At 39.1% G+C, this 24,305-nt stretch overlaps 1 protein-coding gene across 6 annotated transcripts in view; it reads right to left on the bottom strand.

Annotated features, from left to right (window-relative positions):
* The window catches only part of hbs1l (HBS1-like translational GTPase), a 33,233-nt gene that overhangs the window by 5,045 nt on the left and 3,883 nt on the right, over positions 1-24,305 (bottom strand). The window contains exons 2-9 of one of the 6 annotated variants that reach the window (XM_061753201.1): positions 19,340-19,514; positions 17,864-17,929; positions 15,949-16,080; positions 14,955-15,206; positions 3,618-3,726; positions 2,680-2,933; positions 1,373-1,538; positions 825-942 (exon numbers count right to left, since the gene is read on the bottom strand). In XM_061753201.1, coding sequence (XP_061609185.1) covers positions 825-942; positions 1,373-1,538; positions 2,680-2,933; positions 3,618-3,726; positions 14,955-15,206; positions 15,949-16,080; positions 17,864-17,929; positions 19,340-19,514 — 1,272 coding nt within the window. The other 5 variants (XM_061753202.1, XM_061753203.1, XM_061753205.1 and 2 more) reach the window with 5 other exon arrangements.

Below are 24,305 nucleotides of genomic sequence, written 5' to 3'. Positions count from 1 at the left end.
CTACAAACCAAGTATAAAGTCTTGTCAAAAACCCTACCTTCAGGAATGGCAAGGAATTGTGACATTTATGGAAAATATATCTTGCACGCATTATATCTTAAAAATCCACAGACCCAATACAGAGCCTTGTGGAACACCACCAATATCAAATTCCAAGGGTTCCTTGATTTACACCCATGTTCTATTCCTATGGCGGAATGAATTTGTACATACGTCATGAGGTCATAATTACTGTGAAAATTTATATAAAAACATTTCAAACCCATAAAGATAAAACAATCACATAGAAAAAAACAAAAGTACAACGGTAACTGAGCATGCCTTATGCCACGTGGCAAAATATTCTTAGACCACTGAGCAAACTAGTTCATTGTGCGCCATATGAATCCTCGAAACCTCATATGTTGGTAACACTATAAACCGAGGACCTCATGTACATAAATGAGCACTAAAGCATCTATGAGTATTTACTCATGAACTACAAATTGGCATTTTACAGGTTTTGTTATGGAATATGTAAGTGGACAGAGGCACAATTCAGTAGCCAGACCAACGGGAGGTCCATTTTTCAACTCAAACCTCTGTCAAAAAAAATTTATGAAAAAAGGTGATACCACTTTCAGAGTGAGGACAGTCATATAGTAAAATGAGAAATGACTTAAGGTATTGTCGAACGCACCTTGAATGAGCAACACCCAAAACCACAACATCAAGCTTGCCAGGACGTGGCCAAATGAGGCGCAAGGAGATGAAGGACACATATGAGTCTTATCCCACTTGGTTTCTTTCAAAAAGAAGCTGGAGGAGGGTGGATGTGGGGTTACCTGGGCAGCTCCTGTGATCATGTTGGGGATGAAGTCTTTGTGTCCGGGGGCGTCCATCAGCGTCACCACCTTTGACTTCGTCTCAAACTTGGTCATGCCGACATCCATTGTCACGCCTCTGCGGTAAAACAGAGCTGTCTTTTTAGTTAAAAAAAAAAAAAAGAAAAAAAAAGAAATACATGCACAGTAAATGCATTTAGTAAATGAATCAACCTGTAAAAAAATCACAGATTTAACTCAAAACAAAAACAAAAAAATCCTGATTTAAATCAAACCCAATGTAAATGATTTAATTCATTTAAAGACTCTTTAGAGGAATCTTATTTAAGAATTTTCATCTAAAAAGCAATACTTGGCCCAGAGCAGGCATTGTCAGCCAGGTAATCATGCTTAAGATTACAATAATACTGACAATCCATTCACTGCAGTAGACATTCATATTCGTCAACAGGAATCCAAACATTTTCTGCCACAGACGTACATACACAAGTGAAGGGTAGGAGACCAATCTCCAATCCCAATTGTCTAGTCGACACTACGCAGCGTACCTGTCCCGCTCCTCGCCAGTTTCATCCAGCACCCAGGCATAGGCGAACGACGCCTTGCCCGCCTTCTTGGACTCGGTTTCGTACTTGTGCATGGTGCGCTTGTTGACGTTGCCCAGCAGATAGAGCAGGTGGCCCATGAGTGTGCTCTTCCCTGCGTCGACATGACCTGCACAAGTGGGATAAGAAAGGGAAGACGTAAGGGCAGGGAGAGCTTAGGGGGTGGAGGACAGTGAAGCAAAACTGAGAAAGATGTGAGAGGATGACTGTGACGGGAGTGATAAAGCAGGTAGGGGGGCAGGGGGAGATGATAACAAGATGGCCAAAGGGAAGCTAGAGATGTGACAAGAAAAGTTGCACAAGGGTAGATACTAAGACAGACTGATAGACTGATGCAGGTTTCACACTACGGGAAACTGAAAAGGCACACTTGTGAAACTACTGAGTCACTTTTTTTCTATGGCGAGAAGAGAAGCCTTCAAAGAAACATCATTCAAACAAATGCAGCTATATTATTTATGTTTGGTTTGATGGCTTGAAGCCTTTTGTTTTTTGAAGACTTGTCCACCATCTGTCAAACAGTGCTTATAGCTCCTTTTTTTTTCTTTTTTCCCATTTTTTTTCAAAGGAGGAAAGATTGCCCCGGCACAGGGCTCAGAAGCTGTCTAGCCATCACATCGTGCCTCTCTGCGGCCCGTGAGAGCGTGTGCATACTGCATCACAGGGAATTCTGGGAGGCGTGTATTTGATTGACAGCTGAAAGTTCCAAAGGATGGCTTTTTCAGCTACACACAGCGCCTGGAAGCTGAAAGAATGTCTCAATCCTTTACCATTTTGAAGCCTGATTTTTTTAATTCATTTGAATTTGTCCAGGTTGTTAAAAATACGCTTCTCTGCGTTGTGTCAAATGTACAAGACCTTTCATGGGCCACTTACCTGGGCCTTAAAAATAAAATTATTCTCTCGCAGCTGCTGATATTTTAAGCATTATTTAAAATATCAGAAATTGCACATAAAAACTAGCACACATCCTCTGTTATTGTTTGGACAGTTCATTATTTGCATCAGTAGAAATATCGAAATTGTGCTCAGTAGAGCAGAGGTGTTTTGAGTCGTGTGTGAAGTCTGTTAAGTGTACGGTTTCGGAGAATAATTGCGGCAGTGTCTATTAAAGGGAGGGCCACTATCGAGGAAATATTGCATCATAAAGATAAATAGCATTTAAGATCCTGTATCTTAATTAATGAACACACAAGTAAGTTCTACACACAAGTAAAAACCAATTGTTTCCCACTTGGATTTGCTCTTACCTATAACCACTAAATTCAAAAGAGGTTTGCCTCCTTGTCTCTTTTCCAGTTCAGCCTTTATGTCAATCGCCTGCCGGGCCCTTCCGGCAGAGCGTCCGGGAGTGGGAACACTGGGGAGCTCGTCCTCGTTCGACACTCTAGACGGCGTCTCGGGTCGTTTGGGGGTGACCTCGCCGGCAGCGGATGTTACCGTAGAGTTTTCGGGGCTGCTGCCTCGTTGTGCCATGGCAGCGACGACGCTGTTATCCCCACTGCTGAGGAGACAAAGACCAATAACAGAGAAGGTAACTCCATGAGTAATTGTGATGGGGTCCCAAATGAGACAGTACAAATGTTTGTCCTGGCTGCGCAGTACAATATGGCTAAAGAACAGAACAGACACCGCAAAAAAGTCATCTGTCTTTAGTCTTGATGTGAAGAGAATTGCCTCCAAGGCAAACAGAAATTCTCGCTTTGCAGTTTCAGTGGTGACAACATGATTTACTGTTTTACTATAATGGTTGATTTTTTTTAATTTTTTTTAAGTTGTATTAATTTTTATTACAGTGGTTAATTTTTTTTTAAACTTATGTGACAGTTAAAGTTAAAACATTACTTGCAGGTTAAACTAGTACAACGTGTGTGCATCTTATCTTGTAACTGGTAGGTGTGCGTGTGTGTACCTAATCTTGTGACTGGTAGGTATGTCTATCAGTGTTTGTGTGTGTGTGTACCTAATCTTGTTGTCGGTAGGTGCGTCTATCAGTGTTTGCATGTGTGTGTACCTAATCTTGTGACTGGTAGGTGTGTATGTGTTTTTTTATGTGTGTGTACCTAATGTTGTGACTAGTGTGCAAGTGCATCTGTGTGTGTACCTAATTTTGTGATGTGTGTGTGTGCACCTTATCTGGTGGTCGTGGTTTTGTGCGCACGCGTGTGTGTGTGGGTGTGTTGGGTACCTGGGGACATCGAAGCCCATGGTCTGCTTCTTGCCAGAGACGGTCATACGGGCCACTTTGGGTACGACTTCACAGTCCAGTTTATTTTGAGAGATGCCTCTGCTTTTAGCTACGAGGAACACAGAAGGGTAATGTACACTCTCAATCAGGGTCACCTTGATTATAGCCAACAAGAAAATATTTTGGGGAAATTCTCTTAACCACTTTTACTTATTTTCATGACCAGGGTTGCCCTGGTTTCTCTGACACAAAACTAGGGGCCACTTCTTTGTATTCAAATCAGTTTAATGATCATCACCAAATTCACAATTCTGTTCTTGTCTAAAACATGATAATTATGCACTGCCAGTGCAAAAGAAACAAGAATACGAGTGTTCACAACCATTTCTCTCTCATTGGCCTTCCTGAAAAAACATAGATTCTCAACTACTTCATATTCAAAATCTTGTCCTAAAAAAACAAACATTGCTGCTTTGTCATCCCAGCCCTAAATGGCCACCCGTCCTAGTCATACTGAGCTGCTACTGATTCATTTAAGACGATGAGGCTGCACACTGTCGGTGTTACTTCCTGGCTCACAAAGGGTTAATCTCTAAAGTGGCCGTTGCATCCCATGTAGAGCAGAGGCATGACAAGACAATTTGCAGAATATGCCACATTGCTGATTAAGTGGAAAAGTAACATTTGCTACATGGTTTTAAAGAAAACAAAATGCATTTTGTTCATTCCGTCCATTAACTCTCTTTCACTAGACAATTCAAGAGGGACTATGTGGGGGAGATAAGCTGTGCCTCAGCAGAATTATGATAGCACTTTCTTTAGCCTCCTTTGAATGACTGACTCAGCACAAAAGGGAAAAGTCCCTCTGGTTATTGAAGCAAAGTAAGTGGACAGATTGTTTGAAAGTCTGGCCTTACTGATGGACTGAGTAATCCCCAACCACAACTCAGTCAGTATGCTCACAGTCACAATGACCCATGCAGTGAGTTTAAAGTTGAACTGCAAAAGTACTTCATAAATTAAATTTATGATGGGGATACAGTGAAAACCTAACTGCTAATAGTTTGTGAGAGATAAAGTAGTCACGTAGAGGTACCCAATTCATCCACTGGACCATAACTGCTACTTCAACAAACATCTCCTTAAGTAAACGGACATTTTGTGCTGTGCAACCAAATTAAAAGGAGACTTGCCAGATCGTTGTTCCTCCATCAAGTCAAAGGACGAGGTCATGTTTTCATGTTTTTTTTTTGTTTTGTTTTTTTAAATCGGTTTGTATGGAATTTTCTGGTTGTTTGTGTTCCGGATTACGCCACAACTGCCAAACGCCTTTCCACAAAAAAACAGTGGTGGGGTGTGGCATCGCCCAGGGAAGAGGCCATTGGTGTGGGTCCAGTTCAATTGTGTAAACACCCATCCAAAAAAGATGCAAGGTATGGCTTCTACTCCAACCATTGTTTGACAGTTGGTGTTTGTAAATGTAAAATTAATTTTGGTAACATTTCAGTGCCACTTATGAATTTACACTTGAAAGTGTGGCTGTATTTTGCCGGAAAACAAGCAGGTGTTTGTGGAGTGACGTAAATGTACAGTCATGGAAACAATTATTAGACCTTTTGTTTTCTTCAATTTCTTGTTCGTTTTAATGCCTGGTACCACTAAAGGTATATTACCTGAAGAATACAATAAACGCGACAAAAATATAGCTGATTCCATAATACTTTGTCTTATTTGACATACTTAAGCTTCATTGTATTTCAGTGATTTTGATAATTATCAAGAAAACCATGGACATTTGCTAGATATCAGCTCTAATGGAATAATTATTTTTTCCATGAAAGAAGAGCTGTCATATTTTTTTCTGTAAAACCAAACGATATATTTTTTTAAATTGCTTGCCAAATTGGTTATATTTTCCACATATCAATATCTAACAAAATGCAATTTACACTTTCAAACTTGTATGTGTAGGCATCATTTTGCTGTTCGTCCTGCAATATGGTCTTGATTAATTTTGATGAGTGATTTTTCTTTTGGTGCAAATTGTCGTTTTGTTAGATAACATTTAAAGTGAGCTTTGAACTTATTCACTCCCATAGACATTTATATCTGGTAACTGGAATCCAAAAGGTGTTGCATCACTTTGGATTTGAGATTTGAGATCAGCACAGTTTTTGAGCAGAAGATAAGGATTTGGTGGTGAATCTTGGCTTGTCAAAGTCACTGTTCTACTTGACATGTTTCACAAAAATATTTTTCTGCTTTTTTGTCAGGTTTTTTTTTTTTTTTTTAGGTGAATTCAATCCATGTTCCACTGCTGATTATTAAAGAACAGGGAAAAAAAGGTGGAAACAAAAAAAATGTTCTGGTGAACAAAGAAAGACTAGTTTTTAATTTTAGTGTCTGTATTTTCTTTTGTAAAGGTAATGGTTCAGGCAACGGTACAATTTTGAAAATACTGTATTGGTTTGGCACCATTATTAGGGGGGAAAGAAAAACAACACCAAAACATCCAGGACAGGGATATCAAGTTCAGTTTCTCTTTCATCCAATAGTACATTACCCACTTAACAACAAGACAATACTATCTTAAATTGTTGTTTGGCCTTGGTGGAGGTCTGCGCTCTCAGGGTACTCTTGTTTCTTTTGTGTGTTGGCCCCAGGGCGGCCCTGACATAAGGGCGGCCTGAGCTCAACTACAAACTACAAATCGGGTTCTGAGGCTTCGGAGCAGGATCTTGCAGTGAGCCAGTCATCCTTACAACTGGGCCCCGAGGGCCTAACTGAGCACAGGATACAAGGAGCTCGCCCAGGATATGCAAATATCAACACCCCCACCCCCACCCCGCCCCGCCCCGTCAGAACCCACAGGCTGAAGTTAAATAAGAAGGGCTGGCAGTGGATGATGGGGGTGATTGACAGCCACATGGGTCCAAAGGGGTTACGCAACTCAGACACGTCAAGAGATGGAATTCTTTAATTCTCCAGATCAGCCTTACTAGCTTCAACTGCTTTTATTATAATCTCGAGAAGATTTGATCCCTGCAAATGAATGTTAAATGACACTCTACTACTTCATATAGCTACAGGCAGCCAAAGAAACTCATTCGTTAATGAAGCTCATTACTATTTATCAGCGTTCCCAACCACATACAAATATGTGTCACTTAAGGCAACATCCTGGTTCGTCAGATCATCATGTTTTAAGTGGACTTACCCGGATTTAACCCTTAAATCATTTCAATATCTTCCATCATTGGTCCCTAATGACAAAGATTGTCAGCTTACCAAAAACTTGAACGCTATAAAAAATAATTGATATTTCCAATGTAAACAAATCATTCTCTTAAAACAACTTCAGCATGTGGTGACTTCAGATACAAGTTTAATACATTCTGTGACCACACTCAGATCATCTTTCCACATTGAAATGAATGAAAATGCCATAAAGCCGTTCCAGCCCCCTGTACTTTATAAAAACAGAGTAATAACGTGATTAAATTGAATGTAGAGAATTAAACTGTTTGCATTATGATTTAATGCTGCAAATCAATTCAATGTGCTTCTCCTTCTAGTGTGACTGCCTTGGCCACCAGGAGGCAATATAATACAGTCATGCAGACACAAACAAAGAAGAAAGGTACTTCTACTACTGTGACCACACTGTGACTATTACTGTATTGTAATATTAGTCATTTTTCATGGCGCATAAAGAATATGCCTGAAACTATTATATTATCTTTATACATGTGTTGCTCCACCGTTTGTGTGCAAATATCCATTGCTCAAAGGGTTCTAACACACTGATGGTGTTAATTTAATGGAGTTTTGCATTGTTTGATAGCATTAAGCTAAGTGGACTTTTATACAGCAAAGATGTGGTTGTTTTAAATACACGTGTTTTATGTTTGGTGACTACTGCAAATGTCAACAAGGAGTGGCATTAAACAGCCTGAAACCCTTTTTTGAAAAAATGTTCACTATTTGCCAAACTGTTGCGTACTGTGGAGGGAGTTGAATTGTCCACCCTACATCGCTTGTACCTCAAGTTTGCGCTCCCAATTCAAAGCAAAATGTCAGCCGTATGATGGCTCGTACCTCGAAAATCTTGTAAAACGGGTCACACGTATACCAAGGCACCACTGTATTTTTTTTCTAACCCTTATATTATGCATAAAATACATTTTAAGGCATATTCTGCCAATGATTGATTTATTTAGCAGTGTCAGATTTAAAGGCCACCTTCCATCATTTTCTATTTTTTTTTTTTTTAAATAATCTTTGATGTCCTTTGATTGGGTTTGCAAGATAATGTCGATTGAAATGATCAAAACTTCCTTTTTCAAGCTATTCTAGTTCTTTTCCACATGGAATTTGAGACGGCTGGATTTCTCATTAATATGAGACATGTAAAGCTTTACTCTGACGGGATCGCTCCTCTTCCCGAATTTAAATATGGTTAACAGGTTGGTTCTGATTTGTCCATATCACGGCGTCTGCTAGCGTCCAGAAGCTTGTGGTGGCCAAGCACTCATAGCGATGTCACGTCCTTCGATGTCTTACTATCATTGTGAAGCACAATTCACCAAACATTGGATTATTGGTCCTCTAGTAGGGAACGTGATCTGAAAGGGGACATGGGTGAAAATTAAGAGTGGGGGATATTTTGAATTTATGTTTTGTCATCTGCTCCCATTCATTGGAACTGAACTTGCCGCAATGATCACCACTGGCGACAACTAAGTTTCACTATTTCATACACTGTTAGTTTAGTATTGCTCATGTATACTTTATAGACCGTATTTGTATAGATGGATTTGTATGGACGTCACAAATACACGGAAATATGAGCCGGTCGTTTTCCAAGCCTTATTCCCTTTATTGCCTTTTGCATTCAATCAATAAACCGCAGATATGTCAAACTTAAACCATGTCACGGACTCATTTTGACCTACAGTAAGTTGTGCATAAAAGAGTAGAAAAAAGTGGATGTGATGGAAGGGGACCTTTAAAAAATATATACCATCCAAAACCATTGAAAATGCCATTTCTGATCCCACTATCTTAAACTAATGTTTAGATTTATGTTGGTATTTTAACTTGGACTACTGGCTTTTATTTTTTAATGGATGGCGGTGGCCAGAGAGTGTTGCTTTTTCACCATGCAGTAAAATTTTACACCTATTACCATTTTCTGCAAGGTTTTCTTGCTTCTAAAATTATAAGATGTATTATATTGATGTTGGATAAGGGTGTGTATGTAAAAAGTGGGGGTGTATGAGTACTTTCTCATCGTCCACACACTGCACGATAAACTAATTCAAATCTCCCAAATATTGATATTAGTTTTGAGAGACAAAACAACAGAACTAAGTGACGTTCAGGTGTTAAGATTCATACCCCAGTTCCGGCATTTGACCATGTGTTTAAATTTTTACGGAACATTGGTTCATATGCCGTGTACTGTAAGGGTGACCACCAAATTTAAACTACACAGAATTTGCGCAATGTGCAAAACTGCGCTCATGCTGACTCCCAAATTGATTTGATCTGTCAAAGCTGTTGACAAAACTGTGAACCTTGAGAGACGTGATCAGATTTTCCAACGTAGGTGGTGTGTCATAGACGTGGCACAAGATGGTCGGCAGCTGCATGCATCAAGTCAGTGTGTGCCTGTGGTGACATTTTCTCCACAAATGCAGCATCCTGCTTAAAACCCACACAGTGACTTGTCTTCAAAAGAAGTTGCCGGACAAATGTGTTCATCACTCAGCATCTGTGTAACTTGCAGATTGCAGAGATCTTTAACAGAAATACAGTGGTGGCTTAAGATACAAGTGACCTGGTTTGAGTTTTTCAAGATGTGAGCCATCGTTCGGATGAATTTTTGCCTTGACTTGCGAACACAAGATTTAAATACAAGTGCTGCATAATGGCAGTGAACTCAACTCATTTCACAACAAGCAGCAGTTTTAACGAATAGCATCTATGTGGTGGTGAGGCTTTGGCTGGTTACCGGTTGCAAAGTATGCTGCAGTTTTTAGAAAGTCACTATTTCAAAACCTCTAAAACCTTCCATCAATGGTATGAGCTGTTTTTTGTTTTGTTTTTTTGAGTCGTCAATGCAAGCAAAAAGACACAAACCCTCTCCCTCCCGATGTTGGTGTGAGCAGTCAGTGAGCCCGATGACTTTTTTCTATTGAAAAAGCCGGCTCTATGGGAATTTGACAGGTAGGTCCATGGTAGAGGAAGGAGGATATGCAAAACGTGCTTACAAAGAGTGGCTGCTATTGGAGGCAATACTTCCAATACGATATCACATTTACGAGAGCACCACCAATCACTCCGACACATTTCAGGTAACAATAATATATTATTATAAAGCTGTCTTGAAATGAACATTTGCAACTAAATGTACGGGTTAGCATGTCTACAATTAGTGAAATAGATACTACAGACTTGCTACCGAGGTAGATAACATGGCTAACTAGCACAGCTAACATCAACTCGTTTCCGCTTTGAGGTTACTTCACAAAGCAGAGAAGAGCAGAGAGGCTACTCATTTTCGAAGTAGTACTTTTACTGTTGTACTACATTTTGAGTATTTTTTTTAAATTCAAATATTTTCTTTTTACATGTATTTATATACCTGCATTCAACAGGAAAAAAAAAACACTTTTATTTACTTTTAACATTTCAAAATAATACATTTTCGACCTAATCGCAACACCATGATACTGTGTAACTGCAATATTTTTGCCCAGTTATCATGCCATCAAAATCTAATACCTGCCCATGGCTACTCACAGGCATATATTCTTTATCCTCTACTAAAAACCAATAATATTACTGCAGTTTACTGATTGACTTACTGTAGTTGTGAACGTCTTCTTCGATTGTATCTACATGACTAGTAAACTGCCCCTCGGTGGCCAAGTCGCCGCGCACACCAGAAGGAGTCACAATGAATTCATGAAGATCTAAAAACTGTTTAATTCTTTACATTCGATTTAATGATGTTATTACTGTATGTTTCAAAGTCAAATATTATAGAGTGCTATTTTCCTTATAAAAATAAAAAATGTTGTTGCTTGTTTTTTGTTTTGTTTTTGGGGAGGCTGGAATGGATAAATGGCATTTCCATTCACTTCATTGGGGAAAGCTCAAATGAGATACGAGTTGCAAGAATTAATGAAACTCATATCTCAAGGCATCACTATAATAATTTCCAAACTCCTCCAAAGGCGACAGGGAGAAACCGGTTTGACTTGTCTTGTCACTATCTGCCCTAATTATCAATCCTTTTCCCCGGCTCGCTCGTCCATGTATCATTGCCTTGGGGTCCTGTGCAGCTTTGTGCACCTGCGTGGGGTTGACACCCCATCAATTCAAACAGTGGCCCGTCACTTTAAAGTATCTTCAACATCAGCCCATATTTTCTCAGTCTGCCTCAAAAGTGCAGATAAACACTTCATAGTCGTCATTCACTCAGAGATGATTCAAAGCAAAACCTCATCATGACTCATGGTACAAATGAAGGAGAAGAGAGAGAGAGAGAGAGAGAGAGGAAAAAAAAAAAACGTACAGCATTCACAAGGCTAGATACATCCATGATTTTTCATAATAATCACAATTACACTGTTTTTACATTTAGCGGAGAATATAATGATCGACATTTGTTTTTCCATGAATGGAGTATTGCCTTCGGAGGACTTGATCAAAAGAAATTTTCCGCACCCTTGTAATCTAAACATATGGGTAGAAAACCTCAAACATTATTCATATTTAAATGTGCCTTTATTTCAATTTACCAAATTAACCTCAGGCAGCGTGTGGTGACACACTAACTTAAACATTATTAATTCTCATTATTATTCCTTTAAATAATTCTACATCATTATTCATAACATTGACTGTGTATTATTCATAATAAACAGTCTGTGTGTGACACACTCGCTCATGAGAAAAACCCCAGGTGTCATTTATAAAAAAAAAAAAAAAAAAAAAAAAAAGAATTAAAAAAAAAAGTTGTCTCCCCCATGATGTCAAACCCAAGCAACAGTAAACCATCACCATGGTTAGCTGATCCAGATCCAATAACTGCACCTGCACGCTACATCAACCTCTTTCTTTTAGTTTCTAGGTGGGGTTTGCCAAGCCCAAAAAAAAGAAAAGAGGCAAAACAATTTAAAAGACTATTATTTCAAATTTCACTACAGCTAAAGTTTAATGACATTCCTGTAAAGTGTGGTTAAAAAGCCAAAGGCAGAAGAAGTGCATTAAAATAACCACTCTTTTTTAAAAGTCAAGAAAACACATTTGTACACACAATAAAAAAAATCTACAAAAGTTGGTAAGACATTCATTCAGCTGCCAGAAAAACTAAGGAATTTATAAGAACAAGAGTTGTATCAAGTAGAGGAGTAGCGTAAGAAGTGTGTGTGGCACAAAATAAAAGATCTATAAACGCTAATGTACAAATATATCATCACATGAAAAGTTCATTGCGCCAAATGGTGCGTTTAGTCCACAGCAAAGAGCAATGTTATTCCAAGTTTTTCTAGGTCTCGTGTTATATGACCTCTCGTCTACCTGGTGAAAGCTTTTTTTTGATTGGCCCTCACGATGTCGTCCGGCGAAGGAGTATCAAACGTGAACGGCGTGATCTGCTCAAGTAGGCCGTGCTGCTCTTTGGCCTTGCGGATAAATACCAACCGACTACTTCCTGCCTCCCGACAGATTTTACCGAGCCTTTGAGTTCTCCTGTGTCGCCTGCAGCTTCGGAAGGACAACGTGATGGCAAAGACGGATGGTCGAGCGAAGACCGAAGAGTCCACCCCAAAGGCGACCGGCGCGGGACAGGATAGCGAGGGGAAATCGTCAATGTTGGCAATTAGAGCGCTCAAATCAATGCGCTGGTTTGACCTCGGGTTCTCGCGGTTTTCCCTCGGGTTCCCGACCTTGCGGTGGAGCTCACGCTTGTCCCCGCCTTTTGAAGCGTTTGGCGCCAGCGCCGGTTTCGCTGGTGAGGCGAGCGAGCTGAGGAAGTACTGTGACCCATTTGAGGTGGCGGAGGTTTCGCCTGGTGCGCAGGTCAAACGCGAGACGGGGAGCGGCTCCGGGAAGCCCGGCGGTCGCTTTGGAGTGCCTGCTGCCTGATGGGACGACACCAATAAAGGGCTCTCGGTGTGAGGCTGCAGCGCTAGCTCAGATAGCGACATGATCCCGCTGATGTTTATGTTGGTGTTTTTCGGAAGGTGGCTCAATCTGCTTTGGTGCTGCGAGGCGAGTTCAGATAGCGAGAGATGTGTCGCCTCATGCAAACCCCCTGATGCTTTGTCACCACAGTGAGAGTCAGTGGATATCGGGCTTCGGTTGGAATTCTCTTGGATTAAATCGGCCAACGATGGGCTGCCCTGAGGGTGACCAACTACGGCCTTGCTTCCCCTTGATTGTTGACTGTACAAGTCAGAACCCAGACACCCGAATCCAGGAGGCGGTGTTGCAGTTTTTATACCGGGTGGCGTTATGGAGAGGCTACTTTGGGAAGCTGAAAGTAGCGAAGGAGCTGAACTGTGAGGCACAGATGACATATTTAAAGATTCTAACGTGCCCAAAAACAGATTATTATTAAAAATGAGAGGTGTGTTCAGGGATGGCGCGGCCAAACCGGACCCCTTGTCGCCAACGCCTGTCTGTTTACTGTTTTGCTCATGCTCAGATATGAGGTGTGCCAGACTAGTGCTGCTAACGCCAAGCCCGCCATTATTCTGCTGTCGGCAGCCGCCGAGCATCATAAGCGGTGACAAAATGTCGAGTTTGGGCGCTGCAGCTATCATGTCTGACAAAGAGGCAAACGAGTCGGCTCCTTACCTTACAGAAGCCGATTGCAGTTGGCGGAGAGGAGGGGAGGCAAGAGAAGCACAGAGACGACAGAAGAATCATGCCATCAATCCAGAGAAAAAGAACAGGGGAAAAAAAGAGGCACTTTGTTAAAAGATTGTCATAAATGTGAATGTTTTTAGGTAAACTGCACTTTTTTTCCAAAAAGTTCAAGTGGAAATATCTTCAGATTACATACTTCAAAGTAGGCCTGTGTTTGTTGTGTGATATCAGGGGTACTGCAGTTTTTAGAGAAAAGAAAGGAACTTAAGTTAATATGCTACACACCTACTTCCTGACTTTTTGGCTAATTGTTTTGCTCTAAGCATTAATAAACATCTTAATCTCACACACACAACAGATACACTATAGTACTGTAACTGTTGGTGGAAGCTGAGTTTTCCCTTGTTATCAAGGAGGGCTGTATTGATTTTTACATTTCACAGTGGTTAATCTTTTTTTTAACACTAGTGTGACAAGTAAAAATGTAAAATAAATAAATAAGTTTCACAACTGATGTGTCTTTACTATTCATCCAAGCTAAGAAAAGATTTACTTTTTATATCAACAGAATGCTAAAATATTACTTCAAATGAACCAATTATTAACTTTACAACCCTGGAAATAATATTGAAAAAAAAAAAATCATGTTTTCTATTAGTGCTTGTTATCAGAGTCACAGGGGAGCTGGAGCCTATCCCAGCTAACTTTAGGCCTACATCCTGGACTGGTCGCCACTCGCAGTGCACACAAAGACAAACAACCATTGACACTCTGGTTCTTCAGCGAATCTAATGTACATTTTTTGGGAATGTGGGAGGGAGGTGCATTACCAGGAGAAAACGCACACAAGTTACACAAAAGGAGTGCCAAGATTCGAAACCGGGACATTTTGGGACGAATTTACATGCTTTTCTGTGCCAGTCTCACTCACCACACAAGAGATTGGGATATATGCTTTAGTGAGCTAGAACATTGCTTGTCAAACTTTTTACACCAAGTACCACCTAAATACATACCTAGCTCTCCATGTACCAACATTAAATTGCAGTAGTGTAGTAGGCCTAAGTGCTCTTAAAAACGAGAAATTTTTCCTAAAAAGTATATTTAATACTATTGTAAGCCACTTTAACAAAATGTACAGTTTGATTATTAATGCTGAGCTTAAAAAGAGAAAAAAAAAAAAAAAAACTACTTAATGATTCAATTAAAATTGCACAATTGAAAAAAAAATCATCTAAATAAAAGTTTAAAAACAAACTGCTTAAAGATCAAATGCAACTTTTATGTAAAGTTAAATATAACTGAACTTCACTTGGGCAGTGATTCTTTCACATACTACTAGAGGGAGCCCGCATACAACTAGTAGTACCACACTGAGAATCCTTGAACTAGAAGAAAGTACTGTTCTGATCACACTACTAAACAGGTCAAGTTGAAAACAACTACAACTACCTTTCTCAATCACGGCCGTCTGCTTGCTTCTTTGAGGTAAAGGCGCTTTCTCCTCACTCAATTTCTGGACAGCAGGCGGAACGTCAGCTGTGGTGTTGGGGATGTGGGCCATTATGGGTTCTTCGGACAAAACCGCATCAAGCGCCCTCTGTGCATCGAATCCACATCTTATGGCTGCCTGGTTCAACACGGAGTCTGGCATCGAGTCACCCAGCACAGCCCTCATGTGGTCCAGGCATGAGTAGAGCTTGGCTGTGGTGGGCAGAAAACAAACCTTAGATGGCAGAAGTATATCAGAGGATAGGACAAGGTCATATGGCCTTAACAGAAAATCTGATTTTTTTTTTCCCCCTCACAAAAATAAAAAATGTCCATATTAATTGATTTATTTATTTTTTTGTTTTTTAATTAACATGGAAAATGTTCAGGTTTTGCTTTTTTCCATTTCTGGGATTTGCTTTATTTCTGTTGATCCCAAACAAGCTTTGAAACAGTTTTATTCCAAGAACGTTTTTCCCCAACATTAACTTGTATCAAAAAACAGAAATCGATTTTTGTTTGTTTGTTTTTACATATGCTGTGAAAATAAGAACATTGTCTTGGAAAAGTGAGCCATAATAAATTAACATTTTAGATGTTTAACAATTAAACACAATAAGAGCGCTTTAAACAATTGTAAAAATGACTCCGCTACTGTTGTCTGCTTCTTAGCAGTAACTAAGGTTGCGTGTCGCTTTCTGTAAAAGGGTCATTAGAGGGGTCAGAAAAGTCGCTATACGTAGAAATACTGACTGTGCTTTTGTTCACAACCAAGTAATGTAAAAAAAGCGCACATCAGCAGGGACACACAATGAACCACAGAAGACGCAAAAAAAATTTTTATATAAAAAAACATTTAAATTAATCACTAAAATTGATTAATCCCCAGGAGGATAAAGATTGCAACACACACCAGCACTGTGAACTACTCAGTATGTATTATTAAGTATTTTACCTTGCTCAAGCGGGTCAAGGTTATGGCTGATGGTCGGGGACATGGGTGCATCCTTTTCTTCGTATTCTTCCTCTTCAAGGGTCTCTTCCTTCGGCACTTGTTTCTCTCGACAAGAATAGATGAACTGATTTGCTGTACAAAGATAAATATAAATAGATATTTTACTTGGATAAATATATGGATCAGTAATTCCCAACAGCAGGAAATTATGTAATTTCACTTAATTGGTCCCAAAATTTATATTTATCAACTAAAAATAATGTATTTCTGTCCATCGAGCTATGCCTGTGACGTATAGTGACAGATAGAACAATTAAATATACTTCCACTCGACGGAAAGAAGAACAACAAGGAAGGACAAGACATTAGGTTCAGTTGTTTTTTGGGCTTGGATTTTCCTTGTTTACAGGTTATGTGGAGAGCAAATGTTATTTCTGTATTTTAATTATGAAAAGAACATTTAAAAACATGGTGTTTTTGAGGGAGTTGGAATGGATTAATTGCATTTAATGTTTTTTCAATGGGGAAAGATTACTTGAGAGACAAGTGTTTTAGATACGAGCATGGTCATGGAACAGATTAAATTCGTATCTCAAGACACCACTGTATATACTTTTTGTGACATTTTTGTTTGGTGGTGTGCCATGAGATTTTTCTAAGGTAAAATTATGCCGTGGCTCAATAAAAGTTGGGAAACACTAATCTAGATAATGCTGAATAATAGTATGACAGTACAGACACTAACCTACTTACAAACATTAAAATTACAAACGTGTATATACGAACTGATTGCCGTGATAGCAAAATTTTTATTCGTGATATTTTTCACCAATTTTGCCACCCAATAGTGTCAGTTTGGCAACACATTTGTGCATGTCCTTGAGATGTTTGTAAAAAAAATTTTTGTTTTTATGTGATAAAAGCAGACGTACGGAATCTTCCAGGCACGCTACCGACTACGAAAAGCGTAGCGAAACCCTGATCGGGTGAGTGAAGGCGGACGTCTTCCAGCAAAAAAACCAAAACAACTTACAAACAATTCAAGACACGGAAACCCTTCTGGAATTGAACTTGTTTGTAAGTAGGGTAGTGTCTGTAGTTTCAACCTTGAGCAGACATCTTTTACTAATGGGACATGCATTATACTTTTGGTCGATCTTTTCAATTTTCTACCCCAAACGACTGGAAAACTGTGCAACAAGTAATAAAACTCATCTCAATAATCCCAATATCATTTTTAAAAAGTTAGTGAGGGATACTGTATCGGGGTGTCAAACTCATTTTTGTCTCGGGCGCATTGTAGTTATGATTTCCCTCAGAGGGTTAGAACAGTGAAACCATATAAATGTTGAATCACCAAATCATATTATTGCCATTACACAACAAATTCAGAGATAACTACTTTTGAAATCAGAAGACAGGATAATAGTTTGTTCGAGTATTGTTTAAGTTACTGTAGAAGAAGGGTTTGGTAACAGAAAAATGCAATATCTCAACATTATTGTTTATTATTATGACAATTTGGAATTTGGGTACAGATTTGAGCAAAAATCACAGAAATGGACGAGCATGATTTGCTTTCGCGAGCCACATAAAGTAATGTAGTGGGCCACATCTGGCCCCCGGGCCTTGAGTTTGACACCTAGGCTGTACATGATCGCTGCACCTGTTTTTAGCCTGTTATGAACCTTTTATTCATCATATACTATGAAAGCAATGTATTATATCCTTTTTATCTATCATATTGTACAGTTTGGTGTCGATGTACTTATTATTACTGTAATTATTTGTATTTGCTTTTATTTTGCTTTGTTTTACTCTGCTGTCTGCAGCCAGGTCAGCATTGCCAATGAGAATCTGTTCTCAATTGCTTTACCTGCATAAATAAAGGTTACATAAATAAATAGATACCCACCTGTTGCTGGTGATATACAGTAGTCATCCTCTACAGATTGTCCATACATGTCATCATCTTCAAAATCTAAAAAATAAAGAAAATGTAACAAACATTAGCACACCAAAATTGCAATTACAAGCTGGTGCGTTTTTATGCCACCTGTTTAGTTATCTTATCAGGCATTTTACGGAAATTAATAACTCAAACTGGAAATTGTCATCTTTCAGACTATTTAAAAAGTTAATTGGATTAAAATATGAACGAAATGTTACGAAGGGAATCGGATGATGTATAAATGTTTGGACCATAACAGTTTCCAAACTTGTTCTGCAGACTCTAAATAACAACGTAAGGCAGTAAGCAGTACATGTTTATCTTGTAGCACATTATGTCACTTCAAAACAGAGCACAATCACGTTATGATGCAGGCAAATAACATGATGCAGTGGTTGTTCATTGACACGACAGCAAAATAAATGGGCAAGGTAACGTTAGCCGCCAGCCCTCCGTTGAACAACACGGAAATTTAGCTTCCCAGCTAACTAGCTTAGCATGTTGAGGCCTAGCCATGAGATTTATGAACCCACTAGCTGAGTTGAGGTACCTTCGTCGTAGTTGTAGCCTCGGACGTTTCTGTGTCGAGACATTTTGGCTCATGTGTCGTTTCTCGACCCAAAGCGGGGGAGACGTGTTGTTTTTTTGTTGTTGTTTCTTGTCGAATTGTTGTGACATGTGTGTCAGAATCCGGAAGCAAATACGTCGCTTGTGCGCGTGCGCATGCGCATCGAACAACCGTGAAAGACGAATAAGTTTTATTTTTTATTGTTTTTAAATGTATACACAATTTCAACGTTTTGATACCTTGTTTTCTTTCTTTAGCAGTAGATATTTACCCTAAATACAGTTTCTGTCACGAATGCGTTGTATTTCAATTTTGCTACCTTTGACGTCATAAAAAGGCCTGTGTTAAAGGAGATGAAGGAACTTCAAAGGATCAAAGAAGTTTAATTGCCGTACTAATGTTATAAATAACGCCACTCCAGATTTCTGAAAATCTCTAGGATCGAGATGGCATCCAAGTATCGGTAAGCTCTTTGTTTTGTTTTTTGTTTTTTAAATTGCATTTTACTATACACTGCTGAATTTACATGTTTGCCTCTGTTTTATGATGCAACAAAAATAATAATGAGAATAATTAGGGTTTTTCCCAAACGTTTTCTGTTCAAATTTGAGATTTCCATTGCCAAGCGTATTTGAAAAATGATCATTATTAATCAGACCCGTGACCCATTTTGGCTCACAACTTTCTATTTGGGAAACCCATCCATCCATTTTCCATACCGCTTCTCCTCACTAGGGTCGCGGGCGTGCTGGAGCCTATCCCAGCTATCTTCGGGCGAGAGGTGGGGTACAATCGCAGGGCACATATAAACAAACAACCATTCGCACTCACATTCACACCTACGGGCAATTTAGAGTCTGCAATCAACCTACCATGCATGTTTTGGGGATATGGGAGGAAACCGGAGTGCCCGGAGAAAACCCACCCGGGCACGGGGAGAACATGCAAACTCCTCACAGGCGAGGCTAAATTTAAATCCGGGTCCTCAGAACTGTGAGGCAGATGTGCTAACCAGTCGTCCACCGTGCCACCTTTATTTGGGAAACCCTGCAAGAAAAAAAAATAAGCATTTTGTAATCATGAGTTGTGAGGACATTTTGTGTAAAAAGTGTGTGAAATAACACTATGGAAGCAGAATGTGTTTAGTTTGTGGCAAATACTGTTGACTGTGTGAGCTAATTTTCTCACCCCATGTGATTGTATCATGGTCAAACATTTTACACCAAATGCCACCGAATACAAACTTAGCTCTCCAACTAATGACCAACATTATAATAGTAGTGTAGTCAGCCTAAGTGTTCATCAAAAACAAGATTTTATTATTATTATTATTAAAAAGTATTTTTAATATAAACCACTGTAAGATTATGCAGTTTCAACATTAACACTGTGCTTAAATATAGGGCAAATAACTGTACTTAATGATTCAATTAAAATTATTGCAGAAAAAAAGTTCAATACAACTGAACTGTACTTGGGCATTGAAATTGAGACAAGCTCATCATTAGTTCAGTATATTCGTTGTTTAGTAGTATGATGTGAGATTTGGAAATCACTGCTCTAGAGGATTTAGGGGCATTGCCTTGCCCCTAATGAACTTCTTAGTTAATTTAGTGCATTATCTTGTGGCAATTTGTTAAACCTTTCATTAAATTGGCAGACCAAATGTTTCTGGCCACCTCTGAGTTCACATTCCATGACATTGCCTCAGGTGTATTCCATACATGAGGTTGCATGTTTTGGTATCATGAGTACAATTGAAATCGACATTTTGGGGGGCAAGCCCAAGCCCAGTGTTAGGGGGGGCACTGGCCTTCCTGGCTCCACTGCCCCCATAGAACCGCCCCTGCTCCTCAACCCTGGATGGCAGCAACACAACTCAACATGCTTATTCCTTCAGTTGATGTTGTTTTCCTTGATCTGCCCCTTTGATGTATGTCACTCATTACATCAGTTGTTTTTTTTTCTTCAGGACATTCCATATGATTGGTTTGGATATAGCAAATGTTTGTACAATGTCTCTGATTGAGTTTAAATTTTCTCAAAGCTTCACGGTTGCTTGTTTTTCACTTCGGTTACAATGTAGACAATCTGTGCAATTTATTGTTTCAATAATCAATATCATCGTACAAGAAAACATATCGACTTAAAAAATATAGGTAGTGGCCTCTAAGTTCTACTGATGTATTCACGTGCAAGTGCAGATATTTATCAATGAACGAGTCATTGAAGTGCTATACGTGCGTAGTCAAAAATAACATGATCCAGCTGCGTTCATGCCTGTGTCGATGAAAAAGAAGAGGATGGAAATGTCAAATAATAATCTGATAAAAGCAGGTGCAACGTGGATTTTGTGAAATTATAGGGGGAAAAAAGACATCTGCTGAGGTTTATAAGAATGTGGTGGGAATAATAAGGGGATGCTAAAATAATACATTATGTTCATCCATGAACTGCATCACACCACAAATGTTTCTAGGACGTCTCAAACCCAAAGCAGCTAAAAACACACCAAAGCTTCGCAATGGAGATGGAAAATATTGCAAGACGTTGGAGCGTGCAAATGTGATTTTATCTCACGAAACAACCTTTTGAAGCCACAAAACATTTAAAAATAAATGTCAGCCTATCTGTGGGCTTCCTTTATCCCAACGTAATTATTTGCACTCTATTAAAAATGACAACATTGTTTCCTCCCCCGAAAAGCCTTTTTGTATTTTTAATTTTATCTGCGAGCTGCCGGACTGATTAGATGGATGAAACAGATGGAGGGACAGATTGCGAAATGAATGGGTGGATCATCAGATTTGGACTTTATTTAAGTTATGTGCAAAAAAAAAAGATTATTGAATACATTATTGTTGAGTGGCATTCACAGTTTGTTTGCGCCATCACAAATTATATATGCCATAATTACATTTGGCAAGAGCTGTAGTTTTAAACAAAGGTGTTCATTTTAAAGTATCTATGAATTAAGTGAACGCAAACAATAGCAATCTGTCAATTGCAGAATATTGGAATAGCGATTTATACAAGCCTGGGTAGGGAGAATAATCCCACAAGTCGGCAGAAGGCATGATGTAAAGTTTTCCATAATATGCAGATGGGAGTGAGTATTATAAGAATATATATTACATTAAGTCAACTCTGGGGGGAAACGCAACACCTTAATCAGGTGGTCCAAACAAGTCTGGGAAGAAATGTGTTTAATCTTACTTGTCTTTATGTAGCAAACTGATAGATTATAATGTCATCAAATAATGGAAATAAGCCTTTCAGGGGGTAACTGTTGCCATGATAAAACATTTAGTAATTACATTTTAACATTACTAATTGTCCTACATGTGTAAACATAGGTTTACAAACAATTAACTTTAATGATGCATGTGCCTCATGGTTGGCCATTTTTTTCCTAACTTGTCACGCAAGTGTAAAAATTTAGCGGTTTCACGGTATCACAGATTTTTTAATCGGACTGTACATAATAATCTCATCTAATTTGATATTGTGGATTTTTTATGGTGATCACACCCACATTCAAAGTCACAGATAATACAGTGTAGAGCGTGTGGCGAGCCCCAGTAGACGAAAATAATACCTGCACCTCACATGCATCGTTTGTATTGGTGTAATGTATAAAGCTTTAAATATATCTAAATAATAGAATAAATAGATGGTCGCTACGTTGTGGAATATCAAGTGTGGTAACAATAGCCTAAGGAGAGCATGCCCAAAGACATGTATGCCACCTCATGATATGACACTTGACGTTTTGGATTATTTCAAGTCGTTTTGGACATTAGATGTCAAGCGTGCCCAAGCACAATAGGAATTGCCTAAGGTGAGTTTGCCCTAAATCAATGTGGCCATTTGGCACTTTCGCGACTTTATGATACAACACTGTAGAACTGTAGCTTTCCTGACTTTGTGACTTATTTCGAGTCTTTTAATTTGGGACTTGCGGTGTTCTGGTGCTTGTGTTCAATGGCCTGATTTGGTTAAATAGTTTATGCTTAATCCTTCCAACCAACCAAATAACAGAGTGCATTTGGAGCTCATAAACAAACAGCAATAAAAACCTCCTTCACTGAGATATGGTAAATACCCATGCATAACCTATTATGGGCAATTAGATTATATCTCTTTGGCTTTTCTTAAATCAAACAACCATGGAGAATCTCATGTGTGGTGTTCTTAGTAGTAGATTGGAGACTTTGGTTGGGATGCTATCTGGAGCCCAAGGGCCATCATTAAAAACAACAGTCAAATGAACCAACCTGTGCACACAATGCTTTGCAAAGGGGGAAGCTGTCTAAATGGCTGCTCTTAACCTGTCCAATCGCGCCCATGCAAATGTCCCGGGCTAAGATTCAATGGATCTCGGGCTTCCTGCTCCAACTACTACAACTGGGCTAATTTGCATAGCCTGGCTCAGGCTCCCCTCAATTTGGTTTCAGATAGCAAGATGTAGTTTTTAATAATACCCTCGAGGTGCAGGCAACAGCTGTAGGCATACTTGCGTTTCATAGTTTACATGTAGCAAGATGAGGCGGTAGATTCATTTGCATGAGTGCAAATCAAATTTAAATGTTAAGTGGCCTAAATTACAAGCAGGTTCGGCCTTCCATGCGGGATGTGATATTTCAGTCTTGACCAAAACTTGCAATATCAATTAAGTTTAAACTGAACAGATGACAAGATGCACAATGCATGTGTACACAGGTGTGGGATTTGAAACCTGCATGCAAAGCAAACAACCTGGTTGCCATGTGACACATTATTAAAAGTATGCTATTGGCCTTAAAATACAAATTCACTAGTCCATCGGTAAGACCTCACCCTATCTTGGCTCTCTGCTCACCATGCATACCACCACCCACACTCTCAGTTGCAGCAGTTTTATTAACCTCCATGGTCCAAAAGTCTGCACTACTTTTGCTCAATCTTCTTTTCAATTTTCTTCTGGAATACTCTGCAACAAAAATTAAAACTCACTTCATTCATCTAAATATTAGCGTTTAAAAAGTTAGTGAGGGATACTGTACATGATTACCGTACCTGTTTTTAGCCTGTTTAGATCAGTTTATTCCTCATGTGCTATGATGTAATATAATGTATAACTACATATATCACGTTGTACAGTTTATTGTTTATGTATTTGCATTTACTTTTCTTTTGCTTTGTTTAACACAGCTGTCTGTTGCCAGGTCGGCATTACAAATGAGAATCTGTTCTCAATTGCCTTACCTGGACAAATAAAGGTTCAACAAATACAAATATAAATAAATAAACAAACATGCATGAGTGTTTTCAGTCATTAAAACTGAAAATAGTCCATGTTAATGTTTCTTTTTAAGAAGCCCTCAGTGCATTACAAATTAACTACACAGCCCATTGCCCTGCTGTGTGTATTGAACCTCTTTATCAGGCCACTATTTTGATGACTGCCCTGGGACAAAAGGCTCATCAGGGGTGATAGTAATTACAAGTGACCAGGACAATACGGTCGCGTATGGAGGAACTAATACAATGCGAAGACACATTTATACAAATAAAGCAGTGACCCCCACCACCCCCTAAATTAGTGAAAAGAGCCCATGTGCATGGAGGACATGCAGGGGGAAGTGCTAAAACAAAATTACAATCATACTACATAGACTGCACCCATGCAGATCTGTGGAGTGTATAGAGAAATTATGACGAAGCTATAAATCAACTTTTAAAAAAAATAAAAAAAAATTAAAAAAAAGCTGATGAACTTGCTCAGCTGGCTTCCGTTTCCAACATTAGTGGTTTTAAAGGCATACGCACAGAGCTGCACCTTAGGATAACTGTTAA

This window comes from Phyllopteryx taeniolatus, chromosome 18 (genome assembly GCF_024500385.1).
Source record: "Phyllopteryx taeniolatus isolate TA_2022b chromosome 18, UOR_Ptae_1.2, whole genome shotgun sequence".
Classification (NCBI taxonomy): domain Eukaryota; kingdom Metazoa; phylum Chordata; class Actinopteri; order Syngnathiformes; family Syngnathidae; genus Phyllopteryx; species Phyllopteryx taeniolatus.
This window is presented reverse-complemented; position numbering and strand designations above follow the sequence as displayed.